General features: G+C 39.7%; 1 protein-coding gene across 1 annotated transcript in view; it reads left to right on the forward strand.

Annotated features, from left to right (window-relative positions):
• The window catches only part of rngtt (RNA guanylyltransferase and 5'-phosphatase), a 115,558-nt gene that overhangs the window by 27,191 nt on the left and 62,647 nt on the right, over positions 1 to 25,720 (forward strand). Inside the window, exons 9-10 of the mRNA XM_053488196.1 lie at positions 14,461 to 14,596; positions 15,810 to 15,881. Coding sequence (XP_053344171.1) covers positions 14,461 to 14,596; positions 15,810 to 15,881 — 208 coding nt within the window. The remainder of the gene's footprint in view (positions 1 to 14,460; positions 14,597 to 15,809; positions 15,882 to 25,720) is intronic.

Below are 25,720 nucleotides of genomic sequence, written 5' to 3' on the forward strand. Positions count from 1 at the left end.
TCGTACCCTCCGCAGCTGCACCGGTTGGTGGAACTCGTCCCTGCATGTGCCTCAGTGAAAGAAAGATAAAAAACCATCAGTCGATACGTTTCCTCGACTTTCACTGTCGCTGTTATTTGGTTCCCCTCCGACCCGCTTAGCGCCACGTCTCTCAGATTTGATTGTGCAAAATGTGTTATCAATAGTCGATAGACCTTGCTGAGAGGAGTTTCGATGGCAACAGCTGCCTGACTTGATGCTCGAGGCTCCTGCATTAAGGCTCTAAACGCATCTAAATCTCTGATTGATTATCAGCATGCAGAGTATGATGTAAATAATTGACTTAATCCATGTGCGATGACTTCAATCACAGACATGCTTGTAAAATGGAATTGGGGATTTTATTATTATCATTTTGTTTCATTGGGTTCATTTTTCTCACCTCCTTATCTGTACACTTGTTGACCGTACATCTGGTAAATTGTACAGAAGCACATGCCTCTATTTGCGCCTCCAGCAGGGACCTTGAGCGCTCTGGCTCTATGGCTTACTGCATGGACCGCTAACCGGAGCCACAGAATACATCATCACACTTAAAATGCACCCTGCTTCCTTCTGAGCATGCAGTTAGTCCGGCAACTCGTGTAGAAACCGTGTAGAAATATAGCACGCTTGTTTAAGCCTAGCCTTAGGCAAAGCTTTTGTTTCAGTTTTTCCTGTACATGTATTAGTTATAATTAGATGGAGGTTATCTGTAATCGTGTATTTACTCTGTATTAAGATACACAAGTCAAGGAGATGAGAGTGAAGCCGTATGACATCATCCTGCCCTTTAGAAGTCTGCTTCCCCCCCCTCATATCCGTGCCTTTCTTTTAAATTCTATAAAACGTAAACTGTTAGTGTTAATTATGATGTCAACCCAGGAATAAAAACAACAAAAAAAATATTTTTCTTCTTCTTTATTGTTTAGCGGCGGTTGGAATCCAGTAGGTAACGTTACCGCAAACTGTAGGTGTCGTTCTCCTTCATCTCCTGGCTTTGTAAACCCGATTATCCGGTCGAGCCTTCCTTCCCCGATCTTGTCTTGCTCTGTGTCTTGAATTTTTTTGTCTGTTTTATCCACCGCTTCCACACATTCTACACATGAGTTGAATGTTTACAACTAAACATTCTTCCTCTCAGTACCACTCTGCGCTTTGGTTGGAGTCCTCCAAGTTGCATCACAGCCACGTATAGCTCCCACTCTCCCTCAAAGTGCCAGTCCTTTAAAGCCGACTTTCCAGTCCGCTCTCATCATCTCTCATCGTCATGTAATCCTGTATACAGGGTCGCGGGGGGCCTTGAGCCTGTCCTAGGAAACTTGGGGCACAAGGTGGGGTACACCCTGGACAAGGTTGCCAATCCATTGCAGGGCGCATCTACTCTTGCACTCATTTACACATTACAGAAAATTTGGGAACACAAATTAGCCTAATCTGCATGCTTTTGGACTGTGGGAGGAAACCAGAGTACTGAGAGGAAAACCGCCAAGCTCGGGGGGAACATGCAAACTGAGGTTTCAAGAATTGAAATTGGCTGTGACAGTGGTAGACAGTGCTAATCACTAAGCAACCCATACTTTCCAGTCCAGTTTCTTCCCTAATCAGTGACTCCACATTCTAAAAGATTTCTATCTTTGCCTTTCACTCTCCCTAGTTCTTGGAGCTGTGCCACCATATCTGTGCCACCATATTTCCTGCACGAGAGCAGAACATGCTTGAAATTCTTACTTTCATAGCATACCTCGTAGGAGACCCGTTAGGTGTTTACCTATATATATATATATATATATATATATATATATATATATATATATAGACTATATATACAGTCCAGATCAAAAGTTTAAGACCACTTGACCACATTTTCTGTCAGGTAGTCACACCTTCTGATGGCAAAGGCAACAAACTCTTCCTTTTTGAACGTGGCCAGGTTGTTGAACTGCATAAGCAGAGTCTCTCACAGCGCGCCATTACACTGGACAATCTCTCACAAGCGCGCAAGACACTGGACAATCCTCGACCCAAATTAAGGCGGTTACTGGTGCTGACTGCAGCCCCATAACCATCAGACGGCATCTGAGACTGAAGGGCTTCAAAAACATAAAACGTCTTCAAAGACCTCGTCTCCTTGCACGCCACAGAACTGCTCGTTTGGACTTTGCAAGAGAGCACCAAACATGGGACATTCAAAAGTGGAAGAAAGTTTTATTCTTTGATGAGAAAAAATGTAACCTTTATGGTCCTGATGGTTTCCAACGTTACTGGCATGACAAGCAGATCCCACCTGAGATGTTTTCTACGCACCACAGTAAAGGGGGCGCCATAATGGTCTGGGGTGCTTTTTCCTTCAGTGGAACAATGACTGAGGGCCCTCGTCTGTGTGGTAACGACATAAAGGGACATATCCAGAAGAATAACATCACTCTTGGGGCCCATCCTGCGTGTTCCCCTGATCTAAATCCAATTGAGAACCTGCCGAGATGAATGGCTAGGGAAGTTTACAAAAATGGACAACAGTTCCAGACAGTAGATGCCCTTCGTGTGGCCGTCTTGACCACTTGGAGAAATGTTCCCACTCACCTCATGGAAACGCTTGCATCAAGCATGCCGCAACGGATTTTTAAAGTGATCAACAATAACGGTGGAGCTACTCAGTACTGAGTTCATGTTTGGAAGTTTGCTTTCTGTTTTGGGGGGTTTAGGTTTTTTTTTTTTTTGGAGGTGTGGTCCTAAACTTTTGATCAGCTGTTTCAGTTTAATCGTTGTTTTCATTAAACTGCATTCTCAAAAAATGTTTTGAAACTTTTGATTGGGACTGTGTGTGTGTGTGTGTATATATATATATATATATATATATATATATATATATATATATATATATATATATATATAGAGAGAGAGAGAGAGAGAGAGAGTTATGAATTAAATTCAGTTAAATTTAATTCATATAGCACCTTTAACAATGGTCATTGTCGCAAAGCATCTTTACAGAATCAAAAGAAAATTAGGGACATCCTAATTTCAGGGCGTCCACAGGAAAGAGACATTTTTCACTATAAATCACTGTACGTGGCTGGTTTTTGGAGCATGCTCTTTTGATGCCATCAACTCATAACAATAGTTCTTGAAACTTCAAATTGTTTAGTGTTTTTTTTTTTTTTTCCTTTTGCATAAGTTTATTGAGGATAAGGATCATCCAAGCCGTTGACGTTCTTTAGGCCATCAACGATGTTACTGCTTTTCTTTAAGGCTGAGAATCACTTATGAGATTGTTAGTTATTCGTTTGCGAAACAATCTCAGTTGTTTTTGGGGTCATAGAGGTTCAATTCAGCAGAAGTGAAAAAATGGCCCTCCTGTTAGTGCTGCTCAGTAAGGTTGCCAGATCAAATATGACTTATTGGAGAAAGGCACCTCTTGACCTGTGATTCATTCACTTCCAGACCTTGGTCAAGAGGTGAACGGTGTAGTGGTTAGTACTCGGCTATGCAACAAACCAACAAGTAGAACTACTTTGGTTGAAAGACACACAGCATTTTTTTTTCCCTAACCCCACATCTCTCTCGCTGCTTGTCTTCGGGTCGGCTATACTATGAGATTAGGCAGTGGCGCCTCGTATTGATCTCTGGGTAACTTTGAGGAAATGTAGAGTGCAGTGAGCTTTCTGTAATAGCAGCAATGAGATTACAGGTCGGAGCCCCTTTTCCTCTAAAAGCCCTGTTTTAGAGCAGCTGCTGCAACACTTTTCCTCCTCTACTAGATCACAGAGGGAGTCTGGGATGGAAACCTGTTTGTGTGTGTGAAAAATGAAATTTCCAGATGTAGAGAGAGAGAGAGGAAATCTATTCCAGAGGACTGAGTCTTAATACTTTTGTAATCTTTTATTACAACGATATCGTGTTTAAAAACATGCTGAAAGCTCATGAGATATCCACATCATCCATATTTCCTATAGTTCAACCATATCTGTGATTTGCAGAACATCATCTTGTTCGCGATGTGTGCCTTGCTTTCCTTACTTTGGGACGCTCCTGTGCTTAGGGCATTTTGTGGTATTTCTATTCAATTTCAATCTATTGTCTTGCTCTACTTTGTCAAACATGCCTACCCTGAGACTCACAACACTAGGAATTGCATCTTTCCAAAGCATTACTCATGCGTTAACATAATGTATTATATAGTAATAATATTAAAGCCTCTTTCAAAAAACCTCAGCTAAAACACTGATTGACAGATTCCATCCCACTAACATCTTTTGTGAAATTTAACTAGGCAATATTTCATGGCTATAGGACTTGCAGTATCGCTGAAGCACCAACTCATGGTGCACCACCCCATTTCGTTCTTACTGTGCATGCATGGTTAGACCAGCATTTTACAGGTTGTTGGCTGGTATCACGCACAAAGCCCAAGGACAAAGCCTTGCACACTGGAGGACTTGTAGGCACAAATTCATTCATTCAGAGGTTCTTCCTTTAGAAGACGTTCTGTGCATACTGTCCCAGACCAGTTTGAGAAAACTGGTTTGACGCCACCGGCCAAAAGACTAACAGCAAGAAGTTACTTTTCACCCACCCTTTATTTATGCCGTATACCCATTTCTTTTTCCTGGTGGGGCATGGTGGAGTTTTTCCTTCGACTACCCCCAACAATTTTGCTCCCTATTTTAGTCAGAACTCCCCCCATCTCTCTCCCCTCCCTCCCTTACGGCACTCTCCCATCAAGGTGTCAGCTACCAACCAGGGAGGGTATAGACTACTTGAACCACGTGCTTCCTCTCAGACACGTTATGCGAGATGTTTGAATGAATCTTTTTTCGAACGGCTCCTGTCTCACTAAAAGTGCTATGCTATGTCATTCCCCTCTCCTTCCCGATAGAGCCTGCCCAATCTGCTGTCTAGACTCTCAGCTACGGATGGCTATAGCATCACCCAGAAATCTTGCTATCTTTGGATGATAAGGGAGAATGTGTTTCTGTTGTTTAAGTCCAAAAGCAATAGGCAGTGTCAATGCTGTCTGTTCAGGATTCTGCCTTGGAGTATAAAGTTCCTTCACCATAATTTCAGGATATATTTTTCAGTTTTAGTGATGCACCAGAGTTCTTAAACAGCCGCAGTCTTTCTTTCCGTTTTGTAACGAACAAATTAAAGTAAATTGTACTTGTACTGTTTTTTTTTTTTGTTAGGAACAGACCAACCACTTCATTTCTCATTTCTTTGGGAACACCTGGCTGTGCATATGTCTCTGAATACTCTCAGAGGAGGAGAAGTGGAGACAGAACTTTACAAAAAGCAGACCATGAAGAAGATCAGAATTGTTCTTAATTAGGAGCGAAGTGGAACGAAGCTGTTCGCGATGAGTTGTACTTCTCCTGAAAATCACAGAAATGCTCAGTGTTGTGAAAATACTTTTTTTTTTGGTTGTCTTTAAGCTATAATGTTTATGGTCCAAAGCTCGAAAATGTGCAACTATTGACAAAAGCTTGCGTTTAGGAAAAGCATTTATTTTTTTAAATAACTTGTCAGATATGTTTCTGAACTGTGAGACACTTTAAGGAAAGCCTCATCCCTGCTCTTTGACCATAAACCTGATTCCCAAAGAAATTTGTGCTTTTCTGTTGCCACACTTCATAGCTGTCCCCCAACAGGGTTAACGTAATTTATAATACGCAAATTTCCCCCCTTTCACGTGGTGTTTTGTTATTCTTCATGTCTGTCGATTTTTATCAAAGTGGAGGTTCTGTGCTGAGGTTCGCATTGTGTCAAGGTCATTGTGAGGCTGCAGTATTTTTCCATTTTATGGTCGTATTTGACACCTCTATGGCTGAAAAGTGCTATCGATCTGTTCAGCGTTTTATCTTCATCATAGATAATGGTCTCTGCCCAGTCCTCTATCGTGGCCTTGTGTTGTTGGTCAGATTACCACATTCTTATATGCATCAAAACAAAGCATGATTTTTTTTTTTCCATTTTAAAGTTCTGCCAGTAAAGCCATAAATGTAGGTTTTATCGTTCAGAATAAACGTGAGACTCTGCCAGAGTTTATCTTCTCTGCTCTTGCTCATTGACGGAAAAACTTTTCGACTGTATTTGTTCAACTGTGATGAGATTAGAATGATTTTAATTTCAGGTAATCGAAACGTTTGCACTGACGTCGTTTAATGCAGCAAAGGCTGTCTGGGAAAGCTGACACCTCGTATAACCAGAAAACGCACGGGTTCCTGTTCCTTTGTGCTGGGTAGTGAAATGAGGCTGCGCAAATGTTATTCTTGGCACAAAGCGCAGCAGACTGTTTTGGATCGATTGTTACTTTGCTGACTGAGTAACATCCTGGGTCATTAAATCTAGTGTTATTTCTCAAAAATGGCTTATTTCTTATCGAACAGATGGATAAAACCGCTCATTCATTCGATTTTGATCGTATGGAAGAGTGAATCGGGGAGAGTTAAAGAAAGCTCAATGTTTTACCTGATAAATTTTATTTGATAAAAAAAAATGTAACAAAATTAACTTTATAGTGATTTGGAAACTATGTGAGTGAACCTCCGGCTTTTACATGGTGCAATTTCCATTTTTACAGAAACAAATCAATATTTGACGATAGTGGATCTGCTCCACTACAATTTCCATTCTAAAAAGATGGACACAATATTTAACAATAAACCTGAAGATGCTACAGTATGATTAGTTTTTTTAGCCTTTTGATTTGTTTTTAACTCTGGCCTATCTGGGATAGGCCTACTTTTGGATGAGGATGAGAAGAAGAATGATGAGGATGAGGAGAAGGATGATGAGGATTAGTCTGATGATGATAATGATGATTATGAGAGGGATTAGAATGATGATGGGAGGAAGTTGATGATGATGATGGGAGGAAGTTGATGATGATGATGATGGGAGGAAGTTGAGGATGGGAGGAAGTTGATGATGATGATGATGGGAGGAAGTTGATGATGATGATGATGATGATGGGAGGAAGTTGATGATGATGATGATGGGAGGAAGTTGATGATGATGGGAGGAAGTTGATGATGATGGGAGGAAGTTGATGAGAAGCAGCAGGAAGTTGATGAGGAGGAGGAGGGTGATGAGGAGGAGGAGGATGATTATTCTGATGAGGAAAAGGTTGATTATGATGGGGACGAGGATGATGATGAAGAGGGTGATGAGGTTGGTGCGGTACCACGATTTACCTGACTGAAGCTTGATCGCAAGCGAATCATATTAAACTGAAGAATTTGTGATGATGCAAAATACACGAGTTGACAGCTGCATCAACATGCCCTCACCCATCTGCGAGTATTACCAAGTGTCTTTAAAAGACATCTAATTTGCAATATGCAAATTTTTTTCGTTCTAAAGCAAAACCACGTGGGGCCACAAGTTTTAATACCACAAAATTTATTCTCCTCTTAAGAATCGCGCACCGTGAATAATTTAAGCATGAAAAGTTATCCGCAAAGGCATCAGCTAACTACAGCAGAAGTGCTCTAAAAGCTGGAGTCTTACTCTGCAGAGAGTAGAAAGCCTAAAACCATTACCACAAAAATAAAAATGTAGGAAGAAATGCAGAGCGGTTCCCAGGCTGCCCGGTTTTACCTCACCGCTTCATTCATGCAGGGTGCAATGAGCGACTATTCAGCACGACTGCGCGCACACACATAACTGGTCCAACGTTTCTTAAACATTTCGCCAGTAACTCAAAAATGACGCAGAAGGCATTATATACTTGTCTGCTTTATCATATATATATATATATATTATTATTATTTTATTTTATTTTTTCCCTCGGCCAATCAGCTCTCTTTAGACCTCCGGCTGCAAGAGGTTACAGCACCACCCGGGAACTCGCGATAGGGCGAGCACTTTACCGCTGCGCCACTCAAAGGCTCCATCTGCTTCTGTTTTAAAGCATTTCGCTAGAAGACTAGCTTTGCCATGCGTAATTGCATGTAGCTCATATGGTAAAGTTCCATGGACATGAACAACGGAGGTTCTGCCTTTTCAGTGATGTAGCAGAGGGTGTTATGATTCAGGTCTGAGCTGGATGTTACTAACAACAAAAAAAAAAAAACCTATTAAACCTGCGTTCTGCACTTTGACCTCAAAGCCATTCTTATTCCGTAGCCCCGGAGCCAAAACAAGAAGAAACGCCGCTGTCCAATTATTTCATGTTTAATGGACGGACCGGGGGAAACGAGTCCTCGTATTCATTTGCATCCCTGTCTGTTTGAGAGATGCCATAACACTTTCCAAGCCGCCAGCTTGGCTTGATAGGGGTTTATTATGAAATCTGGCGGTGTTTGCGCGTGACCTTTTTGGCCGGTCCGCCTTTTGATTGTAATGGTTTGATAAAGTGCAGTAATGAATCTAATTGCTCCCTTAATTACTGTGAGTGGTCCAGGATGTGTTAATTATACTACTTATCCCTTTGGAGACTGAGCTGGAAGATGAAATGGAGCTGTTGGTGATTGTCTTGGCAATTTTTTTCTTTTTAGGATTGAAATTTGGCTTTAGCTTTCTTAACAGAACCTCTTTCTCTTTGTGTGTCTCTCTCTCTTCTTCTTTTTTTTTCTTCTGCTTCATACACGTGAACAGTCCAAAAATGTCATTTCGTCATTGTTGTCTTTTTATTCCTTCTCAACCGAACGATGGAGGAATAATTTATTTATTTATTCGCCAATGTGACCCATTTTCAAATTTTTTGCTTAGTCATGTTTATGTAGTCGGTTTAAATAAACTAAAATTCAGTTCATCATATCGCATATTTTTTGTGCCGACAAAAAGGATATGTCACTCTGTACTGCACAATCCTGAGCCCTGTACATGTTTAAGCAATTATCTGTTTTGTTGTTTTTTATAAATGCTCTGAGTTTTACTACAAAAGGTTTAGAATAAAGTTTGTCATCTTTCGTATTCGTATTCTTTCTTTGAGCTGTTCCGGTTGAGGAGAAACTTTTTTTTATATAATCAAAAATCACTTCTGATCTACACCAGTGGAGAACAGATTGGGAAAAAAGGTAAACATCCTTGTAGTGCACATCTTAGCGTTAATGCAGCCTAGTAACACACACCTCTTTGCCTCTGTATGAGCCGTGAGCTCAGACCTCCTCCTCCTCCTCCTCCATCAGCCCTAATGCTTCCTGTTGTAGCACCGTGTTATCAGCGCCATAAGCAACAGCATGCATCACCTGTAATTGTGTAAATGTGCGCGAGTGTGAGAGGTCGTGACAGATTTAAAATCGACGCCGCGTCTATTATTAAAACTGAGTGCACCGTTTCAGGTCTCAGAAGTTCTTATTATTTGAGGTTAGAGGAAAAGAAAACAGGATGACTCACTCACTGGCTCACTAGCAGAGGATTGTTTTGATTAAGGTGTACTCTTACGCTTTACTCTTATGTTTAATATAAACATAAAGCCGAAGATAGAAATACTTCAGCTTGAGGACGCAACCAAAAGGTATTTCTGAACCGCAGGTGTTATTTCGATCTTGGTAATTGCTAATGAAATACAAATAATCACTACAAGAGTAGTTTCAGTGTAATTCATTAGTGTTTGGACGGTCTGGGAGTTGTCCAAGGTCCTGAGGACCAGTCATGTTTCAGGCCAGATATTACAGTGCTATTATTGTATTTATTATATCATGGGTACTTAATGATCCCAATGTAATCCAGTCCATTTTTTTTGGTTATATTTATATATATTTATTACGGAATCACGTTTATGAAACTCGAGTCAGTTCTCGATTGAGTTTTATTTGTTTAACTCTTTTAACAATTGTCATTGTTGCAAAGCAGCTATACACAATCATAAGGAAAAATTATGGAATTGTGTATGAAATGTGTGAGAGAGTGTGTGTATGAATCAAAAAGATCCGATTGTCCTCGATAAGTAAACCGAGGGTGAAGGTGGCAAGGAAAGAATATGGTTGCAAGCAACGATGAGCGGGCCCAAGCACCATGTGCCATCGCCACCCGGGCACACCAGAAAGACACAAATCCCTTTTTTATTTTTTTTATTTTGCATCCTCAGAGTCTTGAGATCACATTGGCCCGGTTTGGTGGCGATCGTATAAATTCCCTAGGAAGAGCATGTCTATTTCCTTCAGGTGCATTTTGGCGAACGACACTAAATAAATTACTTCCTGTTGAGTTGAGTCCATGACAAGCAATGTGAAAGTTGTTCAATAAGTTTCTAAATGTCTACCGAGTTTCGTTTGCATACGTCTATGTATATATGAGCTATTCAGCAAAATCTCATGTGAAATCTCAGACTCTCAGATATCCTAATGGCAGCAGATTCCAACCTGACTGCCAATTTTTATAAATTTTTGAACACCTCAAGACCCCCCAAAACTCCAAAATGGTGGGGAAAAAAGTCCTTAGTAAAACAATAGGCCCTTCACACACTATGACGACATAGGGCTGATGTCATAGTGCTTGGGCCCTAACTACCCTGAGATGGCAATAGGAAGAAACCTCGAGGGAAACCAGATCCAACAGGAAACCCATCCTCATTTGGGTGATGACAGATAGCAGAGTGATGACAGATCCGGATAAGTCTAAAGAATTTGATTAATTTTCACATTGACGGTGTCAAGTCTGCCGCTTTAAATTCCCAGTCCTCCCACTTTGTCTTTTTTTTTTTTTTTTTTTTTCTTTTCAATGCTTGTAAATGTGGAAATAGTTATAAGGTTAAAGCTAACAATAAGCTGATCAGTATTTATCACAAAACTGTCTAGAACTTCCCTTCTACTCAACGTTTTGACTTCATTTAGCATTTTGGCGCAAGGTTTAACTTCAGGCAGATACCAAAGGATTTCAATAGAGTTCCATTAAATTCTTTTCAGACAGTTTTTTGGACATGTATGGACGGAACATTTTTTAAGGCTTATTTCGGGTCCTCCAATATATAAAAACGTAACGATTATTGAAAGAGCGAGTTCTGACCAATGGACAGATAAAATCGTTCTTAATTATATAGATAACTGGTGTTGATTTTAATTATAAAAGCAATAAGTATGTTCTTATGATTGTTAAAAATATACTTTCCAGATTCATTAGACATCAAGTGAAATAATTATAAGAGTTTTACTTTTTGAGGAAAACTTTTCCAAGGTATTACATTTTCTCAAGTACAGCAACACTGTAGAGTGCATGGCAAAAACAGTATTACAGAACGTTGAGGTCGTACAGATCAATGTTATCGATCTCTACAAGTTTCTCAGAGTACTTCTGCTCTGCACTGGCATTTAACTTCTCCCAGTAGGGTTCCTTTTCTTAAGCTTTACCCTTCTCATCTCGAAAGGAAAAAAAAGACCAGCAACACAAATGTGACAAAAAGTCGCTCTCAACTCGCATGTCTATCGGAAAACACCACGGCAAGGTTGACCTCGCATTCTCTACAGCAGGGGCTTTAGTTTGTGGGATACTGTACCTAGAAAGATACAAACCTCCTGCTTTCTGTCTTTCGTAGGAAGAATATAGGCGCAAATCTAAAACAAATAGAACTAAAACACTTTTTCCTTATTCTTCACAGACTTCCTTACCCCAGGGTTTTTATGACACATAGTTTTTATGTGTAATCACTCACTTCAAAATGTATATCGTTAATAACAAATCATGTATATAATGGGAATGTGCCCTGTTCTGCTGATCACACGTCCCAAGAGTTTACTTAAATTTTTTATTTTTTATTTAAATTTAACAACGTAAGATTTCAGCAAAGCACAGATAAAAGTCATGAGACGTGTGTCAGGTTTATTGGCCCAGCTGAGATTTGGTCTGTTGCCATCACAACCACATCAACGGTGCCTGCAATACACACAGTCTCATTCAGCACTGTTTGTCTTTATTTAAATTGTTATGGGTTTATAAAATCTGGCTCTCAGAGACAAAAGGAAGCAGGCTATCGATTTGTTCCTCTTTAGATTTTTTTTTGGCTTTTGTTTTCTTAATAACAGCACTGATTCGATAGAAAAATCATTCTCAGAAATTAAAAACGATTTTTTCACCCTCTTTTGATTTTTCTCCAATGCAGAAATAATGTAAATGCAGACAATCCTTTCCAGCCACCCAAAAATATTACCGATTTTACCAATTTTCAACACTATAATCATATTTCTGCATATAAAACCATCAAAATATTTGGAAAAAACATGAAAATTAAGTTAAATATGAAATAAATAGACATTAAACTTTACTTAACCTTATTTTATGATTTTTCTTGGGTGCACCGGTTGCTTGAAAAACGAAACTGAAAAACTAAGTGTGTTACATTTTAAAATCCATAAAAAAAAAACCTTTCTTCACTTGGCTTTCCACTGACGCACAGCCATACGCGCAGCTTAGCTGGAGTTTGGGTTGGTTTGTTCGTTAGCTTGTTGAAAATGGTTCGTATGTTGATACAAATTTCTTGCAATATTGTATTTATTAAGGCGAAAAGTCATAAAGTAGGGCATTTGTATGGGAAGATTCCTCTGTAAAGTAAGTCCCCGACTTTGGAACTTTCAAGTTGCGAACTTTCATAGATACAGTGGCTTGCAAAAGTATTTGGCCCCCTTGAACTTTTCCACATTTTGTCACATTACAGCCACAAACATGAATCAATTTCATTGGAATTCCATGTGAAAGACCAATACAAAGTGGTGTACACTTGAGAAGTGGAATGAAAATCATAATACATAATTCCAAACATTTTTTACAAATAAATAACTGCAAAATGGGGTGTGCGTAATTATTCGGCCCCCTTTGGTCTGAGTGCAGTCAGTTGCCCATAGACATTGCCTGATGAGTGCTAATGACTAAATAGAGTGCACCTGTGTGTAATCTAATGTCAGTACAAATACAGCTGCTCTGTGACGGCCTCAGAGGTTGTTTAAGAGAATATTGGGAGCAACAACACCACAAAGAACACACCAGACAGGTCAGGGATAAAGGTATTGAGAAATTTAAAGCAGGCTTAGGCTACAAAAAGATTACCAAAGCCTTGAACATCCCACGGAGCAATGTTCAAGCGATTATTCAAAAATGGAAGGCGCATGGCACAACTGTAAACCTACCAAGACAAGGCCGTCCACCTAAGACAGGCTGAACAAGGAGAGCGCTGATCAGAAATGCAGCCAAGAGGCCCATGGTGACTCTGGACCCTAAAAGACTGGCAGCTGTAATTGCAATACAAAGTATTGACTCAGGGGGCTGAATAATTTTGCACACCCCATTTTTCAGTTATTTATTTGTAAAAAATAAATCATCATGTATGATTTTCGTTCCACTTCTCACGTGTACACCACTTTGTATTGGTCTTTCACGTGGAATTCCAATAAAATTAAACTATGTTTGTGGCTGTAATGTGACAAAATGTGGAAAAGTTCAAGGGGGCCGAATACTTTTGCAAGCCACTGTATGAACAGACCTCGCATTATGAACATGCATGGATGTGAACAAATCACAGAAGTCGCTCATGTGTGTCTCGGACGTTATCAGTGTTGGGCTGCTGCTGTGTGTTTACTGTACAGTGTGATAGTATACAGTAGTATAGTAATCAGTCAGAGTTTAAGGTGTCCTGAAGCAAGATGAAAAGCAGTGGTGATGTGGAGGGGACGTATGGGAAGCGCAAAGCAATAACCATGGAAACAAAGTTGAAAATAAGTGAATGATTGGACAGAGGCAAAAAGATGGTAGGCATTGTTCGTTCTTTGGCTTGTAGTTTTTTTTGTATGCTTTATATCAAAGGTGTATAAGACCCACTTTGTCAGACTTACGAACGAATCCGACTTACGAACATTCTCCAGGAATGGAGCTCGTTTGTAAGTCTGGGACTGTATAGACTGTATGTATATACATGCACATGCAGATACTTTTACATGATTTTGTCTTACATTTTCTCCCCACAGTTTTTGTTTTGTAAATTGCATAACCACAACCATACACAGTATGATTATGCAATAAAATGCTTATACAACTGTCAGTGACCTAAAAAGGAAAAGATAGAATAGAAAGACTTCACTACAATAAAAGGAAAATTGCACTAAAAAAGACAATTAAAATTAAGATATAATGTCCAATAAAAAGATAAGTATAACAATATATCAAGTACAGAGGATTTACTGAATGTACTAAGTGTAATTGTAAACTGAGAGGAATAATATGAAAATTATAGAAAGGTGAGAATATGGTGCGTGGGTACTGTATGACAGTAGCAATATGATTTAAACATAAGGTATGAAATGAAATGAGTGTGTGTGTGAGCAGTAGTGTTATTGTGCATGTTCCACAGTGCAAGTTGGTCCACAAACAAGAAATGTAAATGTAAATGATCAGTGTGCAAATATGTTAGTGATGTTACTGTAATAAAACGACGTCATCATCATACCGGTGGTTTCAGGTCGCCTACGAGTGTGTTGTTTTTAGCTTACATGTGATCCGTTTAATGCTTTGCAGGTACATGATGCTGATCAACGGCCGAAACGAGGTGTACATGATCGACAGGGACAACTCGGTCTTCCACGTCGCCAACCTGGAGTTCCCTTACCGGAAGGACATGAGGACCCACCTGGCCGACACGCTACTTGATGGGGTGAGTCTGCGGCCCTGTAATATTGCCTTTGAATCCCAAATGCCCTGGACACGAGCTGTCCATTACAGGCGCTCATTATTGGCTAAAAGAATTGACGCCCTCTTCCCTCGGAGAGCACTTTGGCTTTCTTGCCTTCTTTCTACTTCTCCAGGGACCCCAATTAATAGATCCCGATGCGAGGTCACGTGCTCCCCGTTGGACGAGCAAGCTGGTCGCCTCGATGTAATCAGAGGTCCTTAAATATACACGGTCTTCCTTCCGGTGCGTGAGCTACGCATATGCGTATTCACCATAGCTGCTAATGGAGCTAATTTTACCGGCATTAAGCAGTCCAAATAACAGCTTGCGCGAGCCAAAGATGTTCTGGAAGATCCAGAGCCCCAGCTGCTGCTGCTTCTGCTGACCCACACTATGTTGGTAATGACTTCCTGCTGCCGCTGTGTCGAAGTCATCAGCCTGGCATTTTTCACTGAATGGCTTACTGGTCTTGTTCAAAACTTCTTCTACGAAAAACTTCTTCTTTTTTTTTTTTTTTTTTTTAAAGGTACGGCTCATCTCTAGCATTGCAATAGGCGAAAAAATATAAGAACCTATGAGACCTGTGTACGACAGGTCTGTACTGCATCGTGCACTGTATTCTTTTTTTTTTTTTTTTTTGTCTTTGTTTTTTTTTCAATCTCTGAATCAATCAGCCCCTATTATGGCTTGAGTTATCGAGGCTCTATAAATTGATTCCGTGCGCTTGACACGACATCAGCTCATGCGTTATCAGTTTCCGTTCTTGCCCTCCAGACAGAGAGACCGTTTCCTGCCCTGTTTGTAACAATCGTCCTACTGGGAAGGCAGGGAAACTAATTGCGACAGTCAGAACGGATGACTTGACGCTTCGCACCGCTACGACACGTTAAGCTGCGGTTCGGCGAACCGTGTTCAAAAGCGATATCCTCAGTTTGAGTACTCCCGTCCTCTTATCCTTCACACTCTCTCCCTGTCTTTCTTGCTCGCTCACTCACTCAGTCGCACAAACACACACACACGTTCTCGTTCTCACTTCTCTCTCTCTCAGATCGACTCCTATCTTTCAAAATTCGTGGCTGTTCAGTCAAATTGAAGAGAAATGTTGAAATGTCTTTTATCCTCTGAGATGTGCACGGAATCATAAACCCTTTTGTTTTTCACAATCCATTTTGCTTTCTCTCTCTTTCTCTAATAGGAGATGATTATTGACAAAGTGAACGGACAGCCAATCCCACGCTATCTCATCTACGACATCATCAAAATAACCGTGAGTATCTCTCAAAAGACATAGCCACCCCCCAAGAGAAATGCAAAAGCTTTGTAGAGATTAGAGGTTTGTTCCTTTGTGCTTTGATGTCTTTAAGTAGCCCAAGGTTTCAGATTTTTAGCCCGAGCTAAAGACCATCCTCTAGCTTTATCTGGACCACAGTAGTAAACCTTGGAGTCTGTTTGTGACTCAGATTGATGTTCATAGATAAAGCTTGCTGCCTTTCCTAAGCCTCATTTTCTACTAATAGAACTTATACTTTTGGTCTTTTAAAGAAACTATAAAATGGAGTGATGTTAGATGGAGAAATTTAGATTTGAGTACTTTTTACAAAACATTTCAAGCAGAATTTCGGAAATCAGAAATCTCCCAAGTGGACCTTCACATTATTAAGACTGGAGCGTAATGGCAATAAATTATCTTGCTGTTAAGATCTTTTGCATTGCGTATTGCAGGAATTGCAGATTTAGTCATCTATTGAGACAAGTAACAGAGCACTACCATAATCCACTGACTTTACATATTTGATTAAGAAATCATAACTTTTCACCATTTCAGACATTCTGCTTTCATAGCAGGGGGTAATAATTTTTGAAATGCGTAACTAACTGATATTTGTTGGAACAGAATATTATACTTAATATTATACCTTGAGCAAGGCCCCTAACCCTATCTGCTCCAGTGGCACTGTATCCTGACTGACCCTGTCCTTTGACTCAAGATTCCTAACTGGGACATGTGATTCTACAATGTATTGTAGAATGCTTAAGTTTTGGGGGGCTCATAAATGGTGAACAAATGGCTGGTATGGAGTTGCATGGATGGCCAGTCTTTCCCTGTTTCCTCAATACTCTGATTGATTCCAGCAGATAAGAGGCCTGGACATGGATCTGAGCATTTGATAGCTGTTCACTATAGCTGTTCACTGATGGCTCTCAGCATGAGGTCCAAAGAGGTGGTGTCTATGCGAGTGAAGGGGGCCAGCATCCGAAGCTGCAGCAGATAATGAGCGAACCTGCCATGTGCATGATCCTGTAGCAGATGCCGAAAGACCCACATGCCCTCGGCGACCACCTAAAGAATTAAGTTATCACTCAAAAGATTCGGAAACTCATAGTTGTCGGACACTTTATCGAGAGAGCAGAGATGTACCAGGACTACCACCATCCAGATAAATACGACCACAAGACATCAGAGGAAAAAATACTTTGTTTCAAAGGAATAAAGAAAAAAATCTCCAAAATAAACCCATCAGAGAGTTGGCAAAGACATTAAGAGTGCCCAATACCACACTGTGGGACATTCTTAAAAAGAATGGGTTCGGCCTGAAAGCCCATGGAAAACAACTAAAATGGCTGACCAAAACATTCTGCCCATGGTAAAAACGAACCCGTTTACAACATCTATCCAAGTCAAAAACACTCTTGAGGATGAGGGTAGGTTGTTTTTTCATTTCTGACTAATGATTGCCACTTGCATAGACACCTCTTTGCACCATATGTTGCAAATGCAAATATAACACTCTGGCTTGTTTAATCTTGGAGTAACAAGGGAACAGGCCAAACCTTGCCATCCAACTGCTCGGCAGCCATTTGTTCCATTATTTATGCACCACATGCAAAATGGTCAGCATGTGTGTATGAGAAAATGGCTGTCATTCCAGAATGGTTAATGCCACACTTGTCAACCCCCTTAAATTAAAGATCGACTTTACTCACATCTTGAGTGTTTCATTTCAAATTCGATGTGATGGTGTACGGAGGACAAATGCCCCCTAAACAAAAAAAAAACCTCATCTTTGTTCCAGTATTAATGAACCTGGCTATGTACATGTATGTCTTAGCAACATGCACAGTGTTTTTATTGAATCTTTTCATTCGTCATCCAAGGTTAGCATTTACATTTACATTTACATTTAGGCATTTGGCAGACGCTCTTATCCAGAGCGACTTACATTTTTTTTTATCTCATTACACATCTGAGCAGTTGAGGGTTAAGGGCCTTGCTCAAGGGCCCAACAGTGGCAACTTGGTGGTTGTGGGGTTTGAACCTGGGATCTTCTGAACCATAGTCCAATGCCTTAACCACTGAGCTACCCCTGTCCCTGCATGAATGGCATGCCATGCCAGTAGGTTGACATTCTCCTCGAGTAAATACTGAGCGCCGCTAAATTGTTGAGGGCAGCCTTGACTGCTGTTTAGTGTACTGTTCTCTAGCATGAAAGCCTTTTGAATCCGGGCACAGTGAGGGAACATCGTGCTCGCTCTGTGAATGTACTCGTTTCTTCCCGTCCATATAAACATCGCAGTGTTTTAATCCACAAGCCTTGGCTTTGTACAAAGTCGTGAGATGGCTGAAAGCAAGGTCTTCCGCTGTCTGTCAGGTACGCTAGCAAGCTTGCCTACGGCGCCGTTAGACCGTATTGCCTTGCAGATATTGAACAACATGTCCAATTCTTTACACAAGCCTCTCCTGGATTTACATGGCTTTTGACAGCACTCAAGCGAAAACGTATCATTAAACAATTTGAAGTTCAGTCGGAGCTCACTGTACTCTCAGATGAGAGAGAGAGAAACTCTTTGAATCTTCCCCTCATGCAATAATTATCTTCGCTTCACCGTTATTGCTCCTGATCCTGGCAGTTATCCTCCTCACACTATTTGCAGAGAGGACATGATTATTTATTTATTTATTTTTATTTTTTTCCCATTCCAAGAGAGTAATGATGCAAATTTTAGTGATGCGCCGTTTTACACGTTTGCTTTTCACCTCAAGGAACACTTCTCGTTACCATACCAGAGACTCTTCTAAGACCCGTCTGCACTCCCTCTCTCTCTCCATCCGCCGCTGTCCCTCTTTCGTCTGTCCATCTCGCAGATGCATCGAGCGAGCCACAAATGTCAGCGTCTCCGCATGGTGCCCGTCTCGGTCGCGGTGCTCTCCACACATCGATCACAGCCCCTTTATTACGGCCTTTTGTTGCCTTCACATCAGGCCGGGGACCTAGAAAGTAGCCCCCTAGGTATGAACACTGATATATATATATATATTTTTTTATGTATTTATAAAAATATCACAGAGCGCTTGTTCCTCAGGGGGTGAACCTGCCCGTCTAATATCAGCCAAATGTTTATCTATACACACAATGCTCTTAAAACAGGCAGAGCGTGAAATTGCAAAAGGGAGAACAGATAGGAATTTTTCATTTTTTAAAATTTTTTTCCTTGCAATTGTTTGCCTACATGCATTTATGAGTTTATCAATTGAAAAAAATGATTTATTTATTATTTTATAGCAAAAAAAATCCCCCCAAAAAAACAACCACCACTATCTGTTTTGGGGGGTACAGTACTATTTTTCTAGTAGCGATATTAAAGTTATACAATGCTACACACAATGTTATTAAAGCTTGGAGAACATGACGTTCTAACCGTGTAGTCTGGGGACTGATTTTTTATTTTATTATTTTTTAGATGACATCATTTTGTTCTTTTGTTATTAACAAGACGTTTTCTTGATAAATCTCTACAGTTTCAATCTGCAGTTTCAAAGGAGCATTTTTTTTTTCTTGTTCCCAGCGATTTCACTTCAGATTGTGACCTCTTCATAGCCCATCTGCGACTGGTTATTGATTACTGGCTCATCTAACACTATCCAATTTAATTTTATGATTCTTCGTTTTTTTTCATTTTGTTTTTTAGGGCTGTCCCTTTTGTTATTTGAGCAGTATTACCGCATAAGCCATAGAGATTGTGGCTAATAATAGCAGGCTAGCTTGGTAAAACAGCTCTTGGCAGCAAAGCAAGCTTTATCAATTCAGTATGGCTTGTCATCATCCACATAACGATGACATGAAATTGACCAAGTAATAAAGACTCGAGTCCTACATTTGGCATTTGTATACGCTCTTAGAATTCATAATCCTTTTTCACTTCCTTTTTGAAACCTGGTACAAGAACGAGGATGAGACATAATCCCAAGATTAGCAGTATATATCCATGCCAGGCGGCGTCATCATCCCATCCAGGGTTTGGATTGTATTTTCAGACAAACGTTAACAACACAAATGGGACTTTATTTACGATTTTGATGGATCATACTCTTGTAATATTGCAAAGACACAATTAAGGGTGTGTCATCTTGATCAAGGTTAAACCAAATTCAAATTTTTTTCACATACGCACACAGTCATAGATGCAGTGAAATGCTTATACGACTGCTTGTGACCCTAAAATCAAGATTATCAATAAGAAATAAATTATGGAATAGACTAAGAATAAAATATAGAAAGACTTAGCTGTAGAAAAAAATAGAAAAACAAAATATTAAATATTAAAAAATATTTTAAAAACTTGGCTGTACAAAATATGGACAGTATGGCTGTACAATATGGAAAATATTGAAACTGGTATAAAAATTGATATACAGTCTTGTGCAAAGGTTTAGGCACCCCTTGGTAAATAACAGATTTCGGTGATTTTTCTTTTAAATTGAAAAGATGTTAACACAGTCTTTCTTGGAAATGGAACAAATGCACAATATTTTTAGCAAACATGAATGCATAGTTACTTCTTATGCCATAAATTGAACAAAGATAAAAAATAAAATCATTATTGTGGCACTGTACAACTGTTTGGGCACCCTACATAATTAGTACTTAGGTTACACAGCTTGCAAACTACTACTACTACTCAGTCGGGAGGGCCGAAGACTGTCACGTGCTTCCTCTGAACCACGTGCCGTCAGCCGCCAGCATCTTTTTCGAACTGCTCGCTCATGCACCGACGAAGTAACACATTTGGAGGACAGCGCTATCTGCTCCTTCCGCTTGCGTGAGCTCACAGACGCCCCTGATTGGCTGTAGTGCCGTGATTAATGTGGGAGCACTAAGAACCTCTCATCTCTCCCCTCTGAGAGAGCTCGGCCAATCAGCTCTCTCTAGACCTCCGGCTGCGGAAGGTTACAACATCACCTGGGAATCGAACCAGTGATCTCCGGATGATAGGGCGAGCACTTTACCACTGCGTCACTCGGAGATCCCTACCCACAAACTTTTAATGATGTTAAAATCAGAGGACTGTGATGGCCATTTCAAAACCTTCAGCTTGCGTCTTTTGAGGTTTTCCATAGTGGATTTTTAGGTATGTTTAGGATCATTGTCCTGTTGTAGAAGCCATCCTCTTTTCAGCTTTAGCTTTTTTTACAGATGGGGTGACGATTGCTTTTAGGACTTGCTGGTATTTAGTGGAATCAATTCTTCCCTCCACCCATGCAATGTTTTTTGTGCCACTGGCTGCAACACAACCCCAAAGCATGATAGATCCACCCCCATGCTTAATAGTTGGCAAGGTGTTCTTTTCATGAAATGCTGCTCCTTTTTCCTCCAAACACGTCTTTGCTGAATGTGGCCAAAGAATTTTATTTTAACTTCATCAGTCCACAGCACTTGTTTCCAAAACGCATTAGGCTTCTGTAGATGTTTTGTTGAATACTTTAGACGTTGTGTTTTATGATAGAGTTAATTTCAGCTGAGTCTTCCATGAAGATCTTGTGGAACGGTGCACCACCACTCCTGAATCTCGCTTAATCTTCCCGTAGGTTTTTTGCAGTCAAATGGGGGTTTTGATTTGTCTTTCTGACCAGCATACAAGCAGTTCTCTGAGTTTTCTTGGTCTCCCGGATCTTATCTTGACTATGCATCAATGTTTGCTGAAAATATTGTGCTTTTTTTTTTATTTCTAAGAGAGACGGTGTTAACATCTTTTCAATTGAAAAAATCACCAAAATCTGTTATTTATCAAGGGGTGCCCAAACTTTTAGATAAGACTGTAGAATTTAAATAGAAATGTCCGGGGAGTGTGCAAGTATGCATGTGTTATGTGCATGTGAATGTGAGATGTAATGATAATAAATCTGCAAAGGTGTGCAAAATGAAACAGAAATGATCAGGGTGAATGCAAATGTGTATGAATGTTCAAATGTGTGTAATGTCCACATTTATGGACCATTTATGGACATTATACATTTAAACATTTAAATGGAAACCTTTGTAATTTGTAAAAGCATGGAAAAACTTAGAAGAACAGTATTGTCAAGTGCGTTTGCAAAACTCATTAAGCACCATGATGAAACTGTCTCTTATGAAGACTTCCCCAGGAAAGCAAGACCAAAACTTACCTCTGCTGCAGAAGTTAAACAGCTTGATAGCCAAGTCATAATGTAAAATTAATTAGAAATGTGCTCTCGTGAGGTTTTTAAAGAGAAGATCATTTAGAGTCACCAGCCTCAGAAATCACTAATTAACAAACAGCACCTCAGATCAGAGCCCTTATGAAGGATTTAATTCAATTAAATTTGAAATTCAGTTTTATTTATATAGTGCTTTAAACAACGGTCTTTGTCAGACAGAATCAAAAAGAAAATTAGAAAAATGTGTGAGGAAATTAAAATGATCGGATCGTCCCTGATGAGCAAGCCGACGGCGAAAAATCTCAGAGATGGCAAACCTAGAGATCAACCAGACTCAACAGGGAACCCATCCCCATTTGGGTGATAATACTGGGTGTTAGGAGGCTGGAAGTTCAGTATAACAGGAGAGGTGTTTATACTTAAGATGGCCATAAGAAGAAGCTCTGCCACCTGATCCCAAATCTGTCTTATTATTGTTACTATTATTGTTATTATTATTATTATTATTATTATTACTATTATTGGAATCAGCTCCCCACCTCTCTACAAGCTTTAGATTGTCTAGAAGATGCATGACTGGCTATTCAGCAACAGCTGTTATCTCTGTTTTCCTCCAAGCCCAGACCCCCATGCTCTTTAATCATCCTCTAATATAACCTTTATATAATCCCAGTGGGTGAATTCTTTTCCAGGCATCTCAATTGTGGAACAACTTTTGCATTTGCAGACAACCCCTGAAGGTCTGCATGGTCTTGAAGATGCAATAGTGTGAATATTGATAACAGGGAAACATATAGTACATAGACAATATAAAAAATTTTCTTTAAGCAGTGGCATCACCCTTTCCCTTCTTTTCTCCACGCTCATCTCAGTCTATCCACATATATAGAAATGTATATTGTGATATCGTTAACCTCAACAATGCTCCTGATGTTAATTAGCTCTTTTATGTAGTAACATCTAAAAACCTCACGAGAGCACATTTCTAATTAATTTTACATTATGACTTGGCTATCAAGCTGTTTAACGGCCTAGTGGGCCAAAATGGTCAACATTCACACACTATGGGCTGCGGGTAGTTTGTGATTTATGAACATTCGAGTTATGAATTTCTGTTAAAAATGAATGGACGCGGTTCTACTTTCCGGTTTAATTACGGAAGTAGCTTATGTGTATTGTACAGAAAAATAAAAATGAGTAGGCCTCTGTTTCAATGAATCAGTCCGGAAGCACGATATTAGAAAATGTCTATCCTGTAAAGCTGTCCTGATGGTGAATAATCCTAATTTTCGAAAATCCTTAACGGGACAAAGGTTACAGTCCTAGACAATGGAAAACAGCTTTGAGACTAAATGCCGTCTGGGATTCCTCTCGTGATTTAAAGGTGCAGAGACAACATTTTACTGTGAGATTAATTTCCTTAGGTGCAGTTATGGTTTTTGGCCACATGATGGCAGTGTGATGAAGGCGGAGAGATTTATTTCGGTTGATTGACATGCTTTACATTGTATATTCGTGTCAAAGGTGTATAAGACTCACTTTGTCATACTTGAGAACAAATCTGCCTTACAAATGTGCTCCAGGAACAGAACTCGTTCGTAAGTAGAGGACTATCTGTACTTACTAAAATACGCTAATTAGCATAATCTGCCTGTCTTTCAAGGTGATAGTGCTAGCCGTTACACCACCATGCCACTATGTAGTAGCACCTAAAAACCTCATGAGATCTCATTTCTAATGAATTTTCTAAGGAATTAATCCAAACAGGCCACATTAGCAATATACCACTATACCATAAAAAAAAAAAAACACAGATAAGTGGCTTAACCTCTAGTTGTTCTGGACAAGCGTTGTTCTGGACAATGACGTCACATGTCATCAGTGATGTGCGTAGCAGATCTGATAAACACTAATCAGTCTTAACATTAAATCCATGGACAGATGAAGTTAATAATATTGAAAATCTTGTTATATTGCCAGCTGTCAGTGTGTTTTGTATCCAAGCATTGAATTCCTTTATTATCTGTATAAAAATAATCAAACAATGCAGTTCCAAATGATTGCCCTTGAGTCCGAGGTATAAAGGCAGTCCTTACTGCAGACTAGATATTTTTTCCAATAATATTATATAATATTGAGACTTTTAGAAAAAAAGAGCGGCTTCTGGGTCAGCGTTGTTTTTCTGTGCTGATTAGAACGTCTCGTTTTCAAGGGTAATTAAAATTCAAGTAAAATTACAATTTATTTCTCTGGCTGCACGCAGCTGGGTCCGAAATCTCTTTTGTCCTTATTTGTGGGACATAACGAATTTATTATGGATGTCATTCCGCAAAACAGATGGAGCCTGAAAAGTCAGTCATTAAATTGCAGTACTAGTCCCCGAGAGCCTGAGCGCTGGGAAGAAAGTCTTTATTTGTTACTTTGGCCCGTGGCTGTGTCTCCACACTACAGCAAAAACGTCAGTGCTTTTTTTTTCGGTACGGAAACGCAACAGCAGCGGCGTTATGGCATCAGAGAGGCCTCCGTTTGACAGCGCTCGGTAATTTGAGAGATGTTGCTAGGATTGCAGAATTTAGTGTCATGCTCCTCATGAGACCAGGGATATGTTTAGAGAAGTCACATGTCTTTTATTTGACATTTCATCATTTGTGATGGACAGCTAATCTATCCAAGGGATCAACTGTTTCTTCAAATTGCAAGTCAAAGTTATTAAACACGTTTTACACATGTTTCTGGTGCATCGCTAGAAGTGTTTTTGTCTTTTTCAGTGTTCTTCTAGGGGGCGTGTCTTCACTAGGAGACACACCTCCACAAAAGACATTTAAAATGTGTACAGAACCACTGGCTAGATCATTCCTTCATGCCAGCTAGCTAATGAAATGGTGCTGTTTATGCTTTTGGTTTTTTATGTGTTTTAATACCAAACCTTCAACCTTGTCATATACATCTCATGTCTTTAAAGCAAAACTTTACTGTAAGTAAAATATCGCTGGTTCCCCAGAAAAGCATACATACTGTAGCTAGCGGCTATCTGCTTTCGCTCCATCGCCGCCGTCCATATACAGTATTTACACCCAGTGTTTCCCGCAAATAGAGTATACTCGGGCGAGACGCCAAAGTAAATTGATGGCTGCCCAAGTATGTTTGTGGACCCTTTTAAAAAATCTGTTCAGGAGAACAATGCCATCTGGTCAATGGGCTCTTCTTTGTTTAAAAAAAAAAAAAAAACAAGAAAAAAAACAAACAGGAAGATTGACCCTTAAAACTAGCTGTGCCGGTAGCAAAACATTGTTTAATGACCAATTTAATAATAATTAAAAAAAAATTTTAGTATGGAATTCCTGTCGATGTGTCTTGACGTGGGAGGTTTCCTTCTACTCCTTTTTACAAACTGTTTTTGAGTTTTAAAATATAAAATATGGAACCAAAGTTATAATTACTTGTAAAATGTGTAAATTTTAGTGCTACCGGAAAATATGGGAATTATGTTACAAAATATTATTATTAGTAGTAGTATTTAGTCACAGAAACCCCTGAAATCAACCATAAAACAGGTGATCTTATGAATCTGTACGATTTCTTTGCCTATGTGACCTTTTTTCCTTCTTCTTCTTCTTTTTTACTCAGTCGTTTACAAAGTTGGTTAAAAT

Source organism: Clarias gariepinus, chromosome 2 (assembly GCF_024256425.1).
Source record: "Clarias gariepinus isolate MV-2021 ecotype Netherlands chromosome 2, CGAR_prim_01v2, whole genome shotgun sequence".
NCBI lineage: Eukaryota > Metazoa > Chordata > Actinopteri > Siluriformes > Clariidae > Clarias > Clarias gariepinus.